Source organism: Pangasianodon hypophthalmus, chromosome 3 (genome assembly GCF_027358585.1).
Source record: "Pangasianodon hypophthalmus isolate fPanHyp1 chromosome 3, fPanHyp1.pri, whole genome shotgun sequence".
Taxonomy (NCBI): domain Eukaryota; kingdom Metazoa; phylum Chordata; class Actinopteri; order Siluriformes; family Pangasiidae; genus Pangasianodon; species Pangasianodon hypophthalmus.
In genome coordinates this window covers 20,357,342-20,372,563 of record NC_069712.1, presented here as the reverse complement: position 1 = coordinate 20,372,563, position 15,222 = coordinate 20,357,342, and the positions used below count along the sequence as shown (strand labels likewise).

The following is a 15,222-nucleotide window of genomic DNA, read 5'->3' as shown; positions in this document are numbered from 1 at the left end:
AACACATTTTATTTTGCTCATATGGAAAAGGCAAATAAAATATTTTCTGGATTGAGTTGTGTCTGATTAATAGTGAAAACTCGGTTCAGTTCCTAGTGTCTTACTGCTGTTCTTTGAATACTTTCTGAAAAATGCTTCATTAAGCAAGGTCACTTATTTATTTTATTGGTAATAGTATTTGAACACCTGGTCAATGGTTTGATGTGCCAGTATTCAGATACATTTGCAGGGTTTAGTGAATGCATTATTTATAGCAACTTACAGAAGTGCATTGAAGTCTCCATCAAAAAACATCCTCATGCTAGTACAAATAGGCCATGGTCTAAGAATTCCATAATACGAAAATCCTGTTGCATAGGAGCGATAGACAGTACTGTTTTTTTAAAAAAAAAAATGACTGTAAAAAAAAAAAAAAAAATGACTGTAGTTGTATAGATACAGTGCTCGTTTAAGTGTTTAGTGAAGAGGTTAGGCTTCAGTCTTTGACTCAGTTGTTTGTATAGCCAGAGGAAGTTCATTCCACCACCTGAGTTCCAGTACAGAGTACAATCCTGATGAATGCCTTCCTTGAGTCTTGAAGGATGGCAGGTCGATTCAACCCATGCTTGTGACTCTAAGGGAACATGATACTGAGCAAGGTTTGCTAAGTAAGTGCAGGAAGGTAGGGCAAGCAACAGTGTTTTTAACCTGATACAGTGCAGCTACAGGGAACCAATGGAGGGATTACAGCAATGGGGTGAGGTGGGTAAAATTGGTGAGCTTGAACACAACCCATGCAGCTGCATTCTAGATCAGTTGCAGGTGTATGGTGGTACTTGGGGGAAAGAGCAGCCAGGAGCAAGTCGCAGTAGTCCAATCATGAGATGACAAGGGAGTGGCGTTGATGGAGAGGAAAGATCCTCCTGATCTTATAAAGGAGAAATAAGCGAGATGACTCATTTATAACATCTGCTTCTCCAGGGAGATGACAAGATTATGATGTGAGGATGCATCTCCAGGAATATATTGCAGATCAGTTTTGCTGGGATGTAGTATTTTATGAGTGAGTTGCCATTCATGACTAGTTGGCATCAAATGCAGGAAGCCTTGTGGGAGTTTGCATGAAGCAGATGTGGATCCCCCATGTCACTTGATATGACCGTCCCTTTAGGTAAGAAGCAAATCACCTCCTTGCTGGGCTAATAACTTCAAGGTTGCGTGAGTCTTGTGATTGACTGGGTTGCTGAGAGATCAAGAAGTATCAGGACTGGTGGTAGACCGTATGATCTAGCAGCATGAAGCTTCTCAGTAAGAGCCCCAGGTCAGTTTCTGTGGACAAATGCCCACACAGCATGACTCAGTTGCTGCACGATGCTTTTCATTTTACATTCAGCATTCATTCGCTGGTTTAATAAATATAACACAGAAATATCTGTAGTGACTTTAAGATTGTTACAAACATGCATTGCCACTATGATCGTAAAAAGTTTGTTATTCCAGTGAGATTTTCAAATATCCTTCCTACCAAAAAATACACTATATGGCTAAAAGTATGTGGACACCTGACCAGTCAAACCATTTTGTGCTTGTTGAACATCTCATTCCAAATTTAGTCCCCCCTCCCCCCTTTGCTGTTATAATAACTTCAACTCTTCTGGGAAGGCTTTCCACTCCATTTTGGAGCGTGGCTGTGGGCATTTGTGCCCTATAAGTCACAAGAGTATTAGTGAGGTCAGGCACTGATTATCATGCTGGAACAGGTTTGGGCCCCTTAGTTCCAGTGGAGGGAAACTGTAATGCTACAGCATACAAAGACATTCTATACAATTATGTGCTTCCATCTTTGTGGCAACAGTTTGGGGAAGAGCCACATATAGTGAAAGTAGCTGTAGCCATTTAAACTCTGTGGCAGTTATAACTTTCACGAAATTTGAATTTTAACTGACACCAGAGCGTGCGCTGCTACAGTGGGGCTAGAGGCTGAAATATCGAGCAGACATTCTGTAAAGCTTATGCAGTGTATTTTTTTTTTTTATTTCTATTCATTGTTTTTCTGTATTACATCTGCCAAATACATGTGCTGCCACTGACAGAAGGAAAGCTTAACTGCAATGGAAAAATTATACTTGATTACACCATATTAAATAAATTTTTTCCCCTCACCCAGCAGTTAACCCAATTCCCTTTCATTAACTCCATACATTGGAAAAAAATTAGGCTGAAGGCACATTTATAACTGGTACAATTGGTTTTATATGATGCAGCTATTACAGACATTACCAGGCCATAAGATACGATTAATGATGTAATACTCAAGGCCACTTTTCATTCCGGAGACAAGAGAAGGACTAGCCATTATACATGACTGAAAACTGTTGGCAAGCCATCAGCCACTTGTGACATGATCTCCACAATCTAAAATATAGAGAGGCAGGAAATCTAAACACAATCCTGAGGGTACTACACTCTGGTATTAGCGAAAGGAATGTGCGAAATCCACATTTTTAGGAAATTTTAAAATTCATTATTGCAAAAGCTATGCAGGAGAACCATCAGATAGGCCTCCATCTAGCATTAAAGTGGTTAAGGCTGCCTTAAAAATGAAATCAGATTTTTCAATTTGACTAGCCTTTGTATAAAACTCTTATTCTCCTATTGAATATTCATACCTTATTAAGTCCAGCGTGTTTCACCCGTTTACTAGTGTTTTATCTTTGGTATTGCATTATTCCTCGAAAATGGCGGCATAATGTAGGCAATGTAGGTTATCACATTATTTGCTGTTATATGTTACTTGATTCTTTTAAATGATTCATTCATGAATTTATTGCATTATTGGCCATTTTTAAATACATTGCTGGCAGTGTAAGAAACCAAGCACTTTGTGTAGTATCATGATCCTGGTAAGGTATTATATTTTGTGCATTGATAGATTTTTACAGGAAGATCTATTAGGGTTTCCTATCATTTCATTGAGCTGAAGTTGGAGAAAAGTTCATTTCTATGGGATGAGGTTGAATTAAATTCTGAATTGTGTGTATGTGTGTGTTCCATGATAGCCAGTTGCCCAGTCTCAGTGTTTCTTTTGTGGTAATGTGATATCCCTTGGGGAGCTGCTGCCCTTCAGACAGAGGTAAAACAGGGGTCAGCTAAGGCCATGCTGTAACAGAAGCCATCCCTGAAATTAGCATTACATTCATCATTAGCAGAGTTTTCCTGTCTGTTTTTGATACTAGTATGTGGCAAATAACACTAAATTGCTTTATCCACATCTTTTCTGTTTTCTGCATTGGATTTGCAATGAAATGAACTTTCTTCCTTTACCACCTTTCTCGCAGATGCCCTGCAATATAATCCTACTAGTGTAGTGCTAATGTCTGACTATCTCAGTCTCTCAGACAGACACATGACTCAGTTGCTGCCTGTACTGCTACATTCCCGGAAGATCTCTGCTCAGTTCAGCCTGAAATAGACACTGCCCTTTCGTTGTTCTGATCCCTGATTACACTCTAAATAATGAAGCATTGCCTGATTTGAACTCTTCCTCCTTTTGGTGATGCACACAGCAATGAGTACTTGATAAATCCTTGGTGTCTCTCATTATGCTACATTTGTTACACTGTTGGAGAGAGAGATTGTTGAACTTCTTTCAACAGCACATTTCTATTGGATACACCTTGTAGCCCTATTTTTAGCAAACTGTTCTTATCTAGTCTCTGTTCTTGATGACCATGCTTTTGTGATTAGCATGTAGCCTCCACAGTGTAACTCCTTTGCACCATTATGTCTAATACGTGTACATATGAGCTGAGTTTATCACCTCCATAACAAAGTGCAAATACAAACTTACACTCACTGGCTAAATTCTGACCCTATCATCTGCATGTCGCAGCAGAAATCAAGATTCATCAGACCAGACAACATTTTTCCAACCTTCAACTTTGTACTTTTGTTGAGTCTGTGAACAATGTAGACTCTAGTTCTGATGTCTGATGGGAGTGGAACCAGGTCCTCTGCTGCTGGAGCTCATTTGACTTAAGCATTGACATATTGTGCATTATGAGGTACTCTTCTGTTTACCATAGTTGTAAGCAGCCTATCTGGCCCAACAACCATGCCAAAATAAGTCACTGAAATCATATTTTACCCCCATTCTGATGATTGATGTGAACATTAACTGAAGCTCTTGACCTGTATATGCTTGATTTCACGCTGTTGCCACATGATTGGCTAATCGAATAACTGAATAAATGAGCAGATATACATAAGTTCTTAATAAAATGATGGGTGAGTGGATAGCTCAATGTATTTAACAATGGTACATCAAAGACATGTACAGGACTTTTTGTTGATATAGTGGTGTAAGCTTAAAAAAAAAATTGCCTTAAAAATAAAATAATGTCAAAGCGCTTCACATACAATATTGAAGAGGGTTGGGTGGAATGAATATGCCTTGTAGCTTGCAAAATTATTTACAAATGAAAAAATGTCAAGTCTGAAACAAAGTGCTGGATCAATCATCAAGTATCAATCATCATTTGATTATAAAAACTTCCCAAACTTTCTTGGGCGCACCATTAAATCCTTATTTAAACAACTGAAATAATATGGCACAACCACGACTCTAGCCAAAGTCGGTGAACTGGTAAGGAGGGTGTTGGCCAAAGAAGCTGCCAAGAGGGCAAGGGTAATTCTGAAGATGCTGGAGAGATCCCACACCTCAGATGCCAGAATCTGTTCACAGGACAAACGAAGCCTGGGCACTCCACAAAACTGGATGTGGAGAGAAAAAAGAAAACCCCAATATGAAATCCCATTTGGAGTCTCAGCAGATTAATGAATAAGTCTGCAGTAATTAATGAACTAACTGTAAATCTATTAGAATAACTAACAATTGTAAAACGTCTACTTAACAAGATAAATGACCCAAAAAAATATTGGCCAAGTTCAACAAGCTGTATTTTTTAATTGGGATTTTAAAATGCCAGTAGTGCTTGTGTTCCTAACAAACTGTGAACTCAATTTCAGATTTTAGAGGCAATATGAGAAAAACATTTTCTACTGGCTGAGAAATGAACCATTTGTGCATGTTGTGTAAAACAGGTTCGTTTATAGCAGAAGTAGCAGACTCGGGTCATATGGACCCCAGTGTATATGCGTGAAAAGTTGACCTATTATGAGCCATTTGTTGTCTATCTTCACCAAAACTGTTAGTGGATTCAAAGGAATTTAAATGAGCAGAGTGTAGTAATTGAATGACTGTTATAACAGTCTTAGAACTTACAATTAGTCCTCATACAATCCATGTAGGCCTCTTGTATAAAAAACAGATTAAATGCCCTTACACATTCCCTTGGCTTGAGTTAGCATCTACCCAAGCTTCCTACCGCTGTTCCTCCTTCGTGTCTCTTTAATGCTTATTTGCATTCAGCCCAGAGGCTTTTGATGTCACTTCTTATCCCCTTTTTCTCCCTTTCTTTCTAAAGCCACCAGAACCCATGCCTCTTTTCTTTTCCTCATTCCTTTTTTCTGTTTACCCCTCACTGAAAGAGGTGATATACATGTCAATAGGGGAAAGCACAAAGCTTCTTTTCACCCCCTTTGTCTTTGTTCCTATAGGACCACAGACATGCAGGTGGAGAGAGGGAAGAGGAACCTAAAATTTATCCACATGTTTGTAGCACTCTTCGGTGTTTGGGTCATTTTCCATGGAGTCATAATAGTTTTTGGTTTCATCATTGCTATAACTGGCCTGTGCTAATGTACTGTTTTTTATCAGTCATAAAAAAAGAGGGCTAGCAAATCGAGGATGACCAAGTATGACAAAGAAGGAAGGAGTGAGAATGGGGGATGGGACATGTGGAGAGAAGTGTTGGGGGATCAGGAATAAGATAGGGTCTTAATTAGACTTTGGGCATCTACATGTAATTGCCCCTTGTGTAATAGTCTACCCATAGTTAAGCAGGTTAATATATTCTCATCCTTTACAATGCCATCATGTAATTACTTCTTATAATTGCATATTAGGCAACACTGAAATTAAGCAAAATGATATAAAAAGGTGAACAGAAATTACTACTCAATATGATCTCTAAAAGAAGTCACATTTGCACTGTCACTGCAGGTGATACGTAAGACACTTAATACTTGTATATGATCCCAGCAATGGTTCATGGTTAAAAATCAAAACCTTAGACCTGTATGCTAGGTATATGAAATTACATATTTTTGTCTTTTTCAGTTCCTGAGGACATGTGCAGACCTATTCCGACTCCTGCCTTTTCTGGTTTTTATCATTGTTCCGTTTATGGAGTTCCTGCTTCCTGTTGCTCTGAAGCTTTTCCCCAACATGCTGCCATCCACTTTTGAGACAAAGTCCAAGAAGGTGCAGTTATCTTTCACTTTCTATTCTTCCTGTATAACCAATTGTGTGTTCTTTGTCATGATTTACACACTAGGGTAACATTCCTATAATATCACTTTGTATTTGTTTTATGTGATGGATATTTTTGTTAAGCAGGCCTGAAGACCGACTAGTCAATGTAGAATTTCAGTATATTATGTGGATTTATTTTATATTATGTTATGTGGATATATTTCAGCCTGAAAAACTTATGAACACTATTTTATATGCTGCAGGAAGAGAGGTTGAAGAAGGAGCTAAGAGTGAAGCTGGAGATGGCTAAGTTCTTACAGGACACAGTGGAGGAGATTGCACTGAGAAACAAAGCAGACAAAGGCAACGTGACTGAGGAGTTTTCTACCTTCTTCCAGAAGGTAACACCACAATGCTGATCTCTCTCCAATGAATAGCAATCACAAAACAATGCTGAAAACACCAATCACTCTGATTAACAATGGTTATACAACAGTTAGTTCTGATCCACTAATTTGATTGGTTGAGTGGTGTTCCAAGAATGCCTATATTTCCTATAACCACACTGGGATGTTTCACTGTGTGTATCCCTCCGCTCGTCTGAGTTCGCCACATAAAATTCCTCATCCTATTTCGAATCGGTTACTACAGTAGTGTTAGCGACATCATCGGTGGACATAGCAAACAATACTTGTCAGGAATATAACCTTTGACTTAAAACATGAAAGCTTGTCAGATGAAGATGTAAAGGAAGACTTTTACCAGAAGCACCGGGATCTATTTTCACTAGCAGAGCAAAAATAAACAGAACATTTGGCCATATCGTGTCCAAAATGTCACTTACTTAATATTAATTTCTTTTTTATAGAACTGTAGTATAAAAGCAATATTGCCCTCGCAAGTGTGCAGTTATACTGAATATGCTGTGATTACAGCATATTCAGTATCAGCATGGCTGTGATTACCTACAGCAAATCACAGCACGATATTCAGTGTAACTGCATTCTTGCTTGTGCAATATTGCTTAATAACAAAACCAACACCAATAACTTGCCAATTATTTATACCGATTACTCACCATCATTAACTAACATTGGTTGCTAATCATACCCATTAGGAATGTGCATGGGTATTCAAATACTCTGCTAACTGTTTGAGGTGCTATTCATATTACTACATATGCCATACATTCACATGAGTTCAATATGATGTATAAAAAAAATAAGCTGTGTCTGGCAGTATTTTAACGCACTGGTGGTGTGCAGGTTAGAGATGTGCTAAACACTTAAAAACATGCTGGTGGAAGCAGGAGGCCAGGTTGAGAGAAAGAGAATTCATTTCCATTAGTGTCCAGTACAACTCCCTTAAAATTAATTAATGACCGCAGACATAAATCAAGTACCTCGGCTTTGCAGTTTAAGCCCATATTACACCAGAAGCAGCACTGCATTCACGGCAAGCCACAACCTCTCTACACTCCAGCCACTGCCCGCAAACATCCTTCCCACAGCTATCAAAGTGAAATATTGGGTAGGCATTCAGTAAAGCTTTTGCTGTTGTGGTTTTTATTCTGTTCATTATTCTCTGTATTACATCTGTCAAACACCCAAACACGTGCTGCTGCTGCTGCCAGGAAGAACGTCTAACATGAAAACGATACATGATTACGCCATATTAATAAGCTTGCCCCCTCTCTTAATACCAATGATTATCATTCTAATTAATACTGATCAAAACTCATTACTGTGATTAATACAGATCACACATTGACACTAATCATTAATACCACAACACTGATAAAACACTGATGGTGATCACTCTGATTAATATTACACACTTCTGATTAGTACACTTCTGATTAAGAGTATTAGTTAATACTAATCACACATGGATGCTGATCACTAATTAATACTACCACACTGATCATTCTGATTTATGCAGGTCACTACAGAATACTATTACAACATTTGATTTTTACGTATTGACCTGTGCTTCTCACATAGTCCCAGAACACATTACTCAAATTAAACCAACATGTCTGTGCCCTATCTAATTATTAGTCAGGTCCAAGTTTCCCTGTCCATCTATAATCTCAAACAGAGCTACATTGCCCCCTTGTGGTCATCCTGTGTTCATACACACTTCATGACTTCTCAGTCAAATATTACCAGCATTCTTACTTTTTCTTCATTTCTTCCTTTCTTCCCTCACATCAGATCCGGGACTCGGGTGAAAGGCCTAGCAATGACCAGATCATCCGATTCTCCAAACTGTTTGAGGATGAGCTGACTCTAGACAACCTGACACGGCCGCAGCTGGTAGCTCTCTGCAAGCTACTGGAGCTACAGCCCATCGGCACCAATAACTTCCTCCGCTTCCAGCTCATCATGAAGCTCCGCTCTATCCGTGCTGATGACAAGGTGCCTGCTCCAGCGCTACACTTTCTCTTTACTCCCAACTAATCACAGTCTGAATTACACATTAGCTTTTTTATGTGAACTTGTGTTGACAGCTAATAGCAGAGGAAGGAGTGGAGAGCCTTAATGCGAATGAGCTGCAAGCAGCATGCAGGGTTCGAGGCATGAGAGCCTTGGGAGTGACGGAGGACAGGCTTAGAGATCAACTCAAACAGGTAACACACACTTTGATCTGTTCCAGCACTTCATGTAATGATTTAGCTGTCAGATTTGTAGTGTGTTCTATCCAGTGTAGTCAAAAGTAGCCATATAATTAAGATTGTGTGTGTGTGTGTGTGTCTGTGTGTGCGTGTGTGTGTGGCAGTGGCTGGAGCTGCATTTGAACCAGCAGATCCCCACTTCTCTGCTACTGCTTTCAAGGGCTATGTTCCTTCCTGACACTCTGTCTCCTGCAGACCAGCTTAAAACCACACTGCAGACCTTGCCTGAGATAGTGGTGCGTATATTACACACATGTATACCTGCCTCACAGAGTGTGTATGACATTTTTGTTGTAAAAGACATCAGCACAATAGCTACAGTTTGTTACTGTAGTATTAGTGTTGTACATGTATCTGATGTCAGCGTGTTTTTGCAGGCTAAAGAGGCACAGGTGAAAGTTGCAGAGCTTGACTTCTCTAAGGTGGATAACAAGACTAAACTGGAGACCATGCTGCAGGAAGAGGCAGCTATCCGCCAGGAGAACAGAGAGAGGGAGCTGGAGAGGCTAGCCGAGACTGCAGAGAAAGCCAAAGAACAGGTTGAAGCATGTGTTAACCACTTCAACCGTTATTACAAACTTTCCATTATGACACACTTATGGCTCACATGCCAAATGCAAACTTCTGCTTCATGTGGCCTGTGTGAATGTACTTGAACTTAAATCTACAAATCCCATAATGGATGTTTGTTCTTCGCAAAGATGAGCCAGTGTGATTTGTTTGTAAAGAAGCCATAGCAGTCATGAAGAATATAATCACCCCTTGAGACAAAGTTAAATATAGTACCCAACTCATGTCCAGAAACATGTTTCATTACAAAGTGTATTGTTCTGTAGTGCATACTGTTGAATATGCCTTTTGGTAGCATTTCCTCCTAGAAATAATCTTTTTTAAGAGCCTAGATTAATTGTGTCCTCTAGAATGATTGGCACCTTTCATGAAAATGAGGACAAAAATTAATATATATATATATATATATATATATATATATATATATATATATGTGCTTTAAGTGATGTTTTGAGCTCAAACATTCAGGGACATTGTATAATTTTATTTAACCATGTGTTTTTTCCCCAAAAACAAACAAAAAAAAATTAAGCATTGCAAATCTTCTATAAAACACTGGCTCTGAAATTATCAGCATTCTTATAGTTAATATTTTGTGCCGCCTGTCCTTGAGAGAATAACACCACTGAGTGTCTTCCTGTAATGTCATCAAGGTTGGTAGAGGATCCTGGTCCACTCCCCGATACAGAACATTTTAGGCTCCTTTATATCTGTAGGTTTGTGCATTTTGAAATCCCTATTCAGTTCAGACCACAGGTTTTCAATAAGGTTTAAATCCTGAGACAGACATGGTCATTGGTAAACACTGATTTTGTGTTTCACTGGCTCATCTTGTATCTATGGCCAAGTCTGAACCTCCTGGCAGAGGCAACCAGGTTTTAGGCATAAATATCCTGGAGTGATGCCATCAGTATTCACAAGGGCCCCTGAACCACCAGCCGCAAAACAGCCACAAAGCATCAATGGTCTACCTCGGTATTTTACAGCTGGTATCAGGTGCTTTTCCTTGCAGTTGCAGTTCCCTTTTTGTCACCCACCACCATGCTGTTGGTCGTCTCTGCTAACCAAGACATATAACTAGCAGTTGATTTTGAAAGCACAAGAATCACCTAGACTGATCAGTTATTTTTTATTTTTTTCGTGTGACAGTGTGTGCATGGGTCCTGGTAAATTTCCAGCTGTTTCAGATACGAAGAAACTATTTGTTATGGCCCTATTTGTGCTATATTGTATTTGGAACTGCTTATGATTTAAATATACATTTTTGCAGACCAACAAGCGTCTATCTCTCTTGTGTTGAAAGTTCTTTGGGTTTTTCCATAGTAGTATATGACAAAGTGGTTTTACATGTGTAAAATTTGCAGGAACTATTGTTGCCTTTATAACTGTATGTTTTTCAAATTGTTTGCATGTATCAATAATTTTGGCACATTTGTATGAAGCGTGGCAGGAATTCTGGAGGACGCTGTATGTAACCTAATAGCTGTACTAAAACATTAAATGAATTAGCCTTGCAGTTAATGGTCCTCTGAGGGCAAGCAAAAAAAGCTGATGTGGCCTGGGCAGGAACTAAGTTTGACACGTCTGCTTTTTGATGTTTAATAATTTTCTCAGAATGGATGATCCTGCATCTTTAACAGCCTTAGTGAGTGTGTACTGCTGCTCACTTTTAAAACATTTTCTGTTATTTCATTTGATTATGAAATAACATGTGATGTAAATTTGATTACATTTTCTTTAATGCAATTACAGTAAAAGACTCCAAAATTGTGTTATGTATTAATGAATGGTAAATACACCCAGACTTGATTTGGAACACTGATGGAAGGGTTTTGTATGTGTTTGCAGAAGGAGGATGTGGAGGTTGGCATGCGGGTAGATGCTGATCTTGCTATGCCCAGTGTAGACGTGGCTATTCACGCTGAAACATTACGAGACACAGCACCAGTGCTGGATGGTATTAAGGTATGGTTAACATACAGACAGACAGATTCACATACTATAACACTCAAGCTTCTGGTCCATTGTGCTTGATAAGATTGCTTAGCATGACTGTTCCTCGTGACTCAAGACAGGCTTGCTCATACAGGACTCAGTCATTGTGACACTAAAGCTTTTTTTTTTTATGTTGTCATGTTACAATTTTAAAGAGTCTGTGTGCTGTAAATGTGCACTAATTAAATAACCAAGTAATACTTTCATGTATATGTAAGTCTAACTCTTGTGATATTCTTTAATAACAGTGCTAAACCATGTTGCTCCTTTAATAGATTATAAATCTTACTGTCTAGGCAGTTGAGCCAGATCAAAACTTTATTTGGAAAAAATCTAGCTTGTATTCACATTTGCCAAGATATTTGGAAAACCTAATTTGCACACTCTTAAAAGTTTTTAGAATCAAGAAATGTTTTAGAATCAATAAATAACTCAACAACCTCAGAAACCTACAATTACCATCATGTTTGTTAGTCTCGTGTCCCAGGATGCTTTAATGCAGTTCTTGAAACTGACAGACATCTTCAGCTTGTGCACTGTGTGTAATGTGTGATCTTGTGTGTTGGCTTATTTTCTTCATGCTGCTGTCAGTTTGAGCTGTGGCAGAAGTATCTGCGCATCAAGGTTGTGTGCTTCTGTATCTTCCACCCAGACAAGAGCACACTGGCTCTTCTGCTCCTCAGTAGTAGAATTTTTAACTGGCTTTTAGATTTTTTTTAAAAAATAACTCAAAAATCTTCCAGCTAAATAATCAAATTGTGATTTCTACTTCAGTAGCGCTAGACGGTTAATGAGGAGCAGAAATACTCGGTGTAGCTGTTGGTCTTTTAGCATGCTTTTCTTTCCACTGTGTCTGTCTGTTTGTACCTGCTGTGAATGTCTTTCAGATACTGCATCCCTGTAACCCTTTAACAGCCCCAGTCCTCCTGTTAAATATGCATTGCTGTTATTCGTTCATTCATCTTCATTAGCCTATCCATATTCTGGGAGCACTAGCTATGGGATAGGAATACACCCAGGATGGTTACTTATATAATATATATATGTTATATCACACATGCACGCACAAAACAGAACCCTGGAGCTGGGAGCAGCTTTACCCACTGTGCCACTGTACCTATTTCTGTTATGTAGAGCTTTTTTTTTTTGGTTTTATGGTCACATCCCTTTGTGTATGACTGCCTCCTAGTGCAGTTACTGTAGAATGTTTGTTTTCCCCTTTCTGCTCACACACCCACTGTCTGTCTGTGTCAGTGAGCACTGGCATGATTATACAGAACCTATTCTATATCAACTTTCACCCACCAGGGAGAGGAGATCACTAAGGAGGAGATTGACATGTTGAGTGATGCCTGCACCAAACTGAAGGAGCAGAAAAAACTCCTGACAAAAGAGAAGGAGGAGCTGGAGGAGCTGAAAGATGATGTGCAGGAATACAATGAGGTGAGAGAGACGGACAAACCAGCACATTCAGCACATTCTGCAAATTTCTATAAATAAACCCCCTGGAACAGACTGTATGCTTTAGATACACAGGGGTAAGTCTGTCTGCATTACTAGCAATGAGTCCTATATGCTAATGGAAAGTAAATTTCCTGTTCATCAGCCAGGGACTACAACCAGGCATACATTTAATTTGCACGGGTTGCACAGTAGGGGTCACTGTCTTGCTTTTGTAGTGCTGTTCAGTCTATACCTTCATGCAACTGGAGAATAATTGGAGTAAACAGTGCCTTTTTTTAATTACAGTAATAAGCTTCACATATCCTTGAGAAAGCACGTTTAGCCTTTGTTCTTCTTGATCAATAGTACTGTGACAGAGATGAGTATTTGACTTAAAAAGAATCAATGGTTTCTTTATTTAAAATTTCTGGAGGAATGTTCTCTCCTTTACACTCATCCCCTGTTTTGTGGTATGTCAGGATCTGGAGGAGATAAAGAAAGAGCTTTCTAAAACTGGGCAGGAGAAAGAGGTGGAAGAGTCTAAAGCCAGTAAACATCTGTCACGCCGGGTGAACCGCATGATCAGCCGCATGGATAAGATCATAAACGAGTTAGAGAAAGACAAGCTGGTGCTGGATGGACAGATGGACAGTGGAACCACACCACCAGTTGGGTAAGAAAGTATGAATTTTTTTTTTTTTTTTTTTTTTTTTTTGGGGGGGGGGTAATGTGTTTGCTGGTCTCTGAGCTCTCTGTATTGTGGATATTTGTGTGTGTGCATATAGGCCGTGGGCTGTCAAAGTGAATTTTACTGTTTTGAATAATATTCACTTTTTATTTCTATACTTGGCCTAACAAATATATATGGAATAGTGTTTTTCCCTTGTCACATTGTGTAGGGAAAGGGGTTGCAAGTTATTTCTGGACTATTTTTTTTCACACCTTTACGTATGTAAATGTATGTATTTGGAAAAATACAGTGGATATAAAAAGACTACACATCCCTGTTAAAATTGCAGGTTTTTAATGAAGTAAAAAATGAAACTAATGTAGCAATATAATATAAACTGATACAGCAACCAACAAAATTCAAGTGAAACAAATAGAAACTTTTTAGGGAAAAAAAGAAAAAACTTATAATAACCGGGTGTGCACACCGCTTTTACTTACTTAAAGCACTTTTTGCTTCAAACTTTTTGGATAAGAGTGTACCAACATAGCACATCTTGATTTGGCAATTTTATTTCTTGCAAAAATGCTCCAGAGTTATCATATTGCAAAGGGATGTTCTGTGCACAGCCCTCTTCATTTGACTTCACAGGTTTTTTGATAGGATTTAGATCTAGGCTCTATATTTACTATTCCAAACCATTGATTTTCTTCTTCTGAAGCCATTCCACTGTTAACTTGGATTTGTGCTTTGTGTTGTTGTCGTGCTGGAAGGTGAAAATTGTTTTCATCTTCAGCTGTCTAACAGAGGCCTGCAGGTTTTTTGCCAAAATAAATTGGTATTTGGAGCTATCCATGATTCCCTCTATCTTGACTACAACCCCAGTCCCAGCTGAAGAGAAGCAGCCCACATAGCACGATGCTACCACCACCATGCTTCACAGTGGGTATGGTGTTTTTTGGGTGATAAGCTGTCATAACACATTTTGTCACATGGTTGTGGCAAAATTTAGGTGAACTTAGATTTTTTTTTTCGTGTGATAGGGCTTCTGTCTAGCCACCCCATAGCCTAGACATGTGAAGAATATGAGAGATTTTTGTCATATGTAGGGAATGACCAGTAGGCTACTTGCCAATATTCTTACTAGACCCTGTACATGCTTTGTAAGCTCTTTGCAGACCATGACTTCAGCAGTCAGATGAAACGAAGATGTCAAGAAAATCCTACAGAAACAGCTGGTCTTTATTTGGGGTTAATCAGAATCACTTCATTGATGACTGACGTATGATAATTACTTTTGAACATGAGTCTGAATATGATTGGTTCATTCTGAGTACAGTCACATTCCCCATTATAAAAGGGTGTGCAAACTTATGCAACCAGGTTATTGTAAGTTTTTGTCTTTTTCTTTTTTCCCTCCCCTAAAATGTTTCTGTTTGTTTTTCAGTTGAATTTTGTTGGTTGTTATTTTTTTCAAAATCACAAAACCCTGCAAATTTTTTGGGTAAAAAT

General features: G+C 38.8%; 1 protein-coding gene across 2 annotated transcripts in view; it reads left to right on the top strand.

The window, feature by feature from the left end:
- Positions 1-15,222, top strand: part of letm1 (leucine zipper-EF-hand containing transmembrane protein 1) — a 40,518-nt gene that overhangs the window by 15,239 nt on the left and 10,057 nt on the right. For both annotated transcript variants that reach the window (XM_026936636.3, XM_026936642.3), the window contains exons 4-12: positions 6,221-6,364; positions 6,619-6,756; positions 8,572-8,775; positions 8,868-8,987; positions 9,137-9,268; positions 9,410-9,571; positions 11,451-11,567; positions 12,906-13,040; positions 13,520-13,713. In XM_026936636.3, the coding sequence (XP_026792437.3) occupies positions 6,221-6,364; positions 6,619-6,756; positions 8,572-8,775; positions 8,868-8,987; positions 9,137-9,268; positions 9,410-9,571; positions 11,451-11,567; positions 12,906-13,040; positions 13,520-13,713 (1,346 nt within the window). The remainder of the gene's footprint in view (positions 1-6,220; positions 6,365-6,618; positions 6,757-8,571; positions 8,776-8,867; positions 8,988-9,136; positions 9,269-9,409; positions 9,572-11,450; positions 11,568-12,905; positions 13,041-13,519; positions 13,714-15,222) is intronic.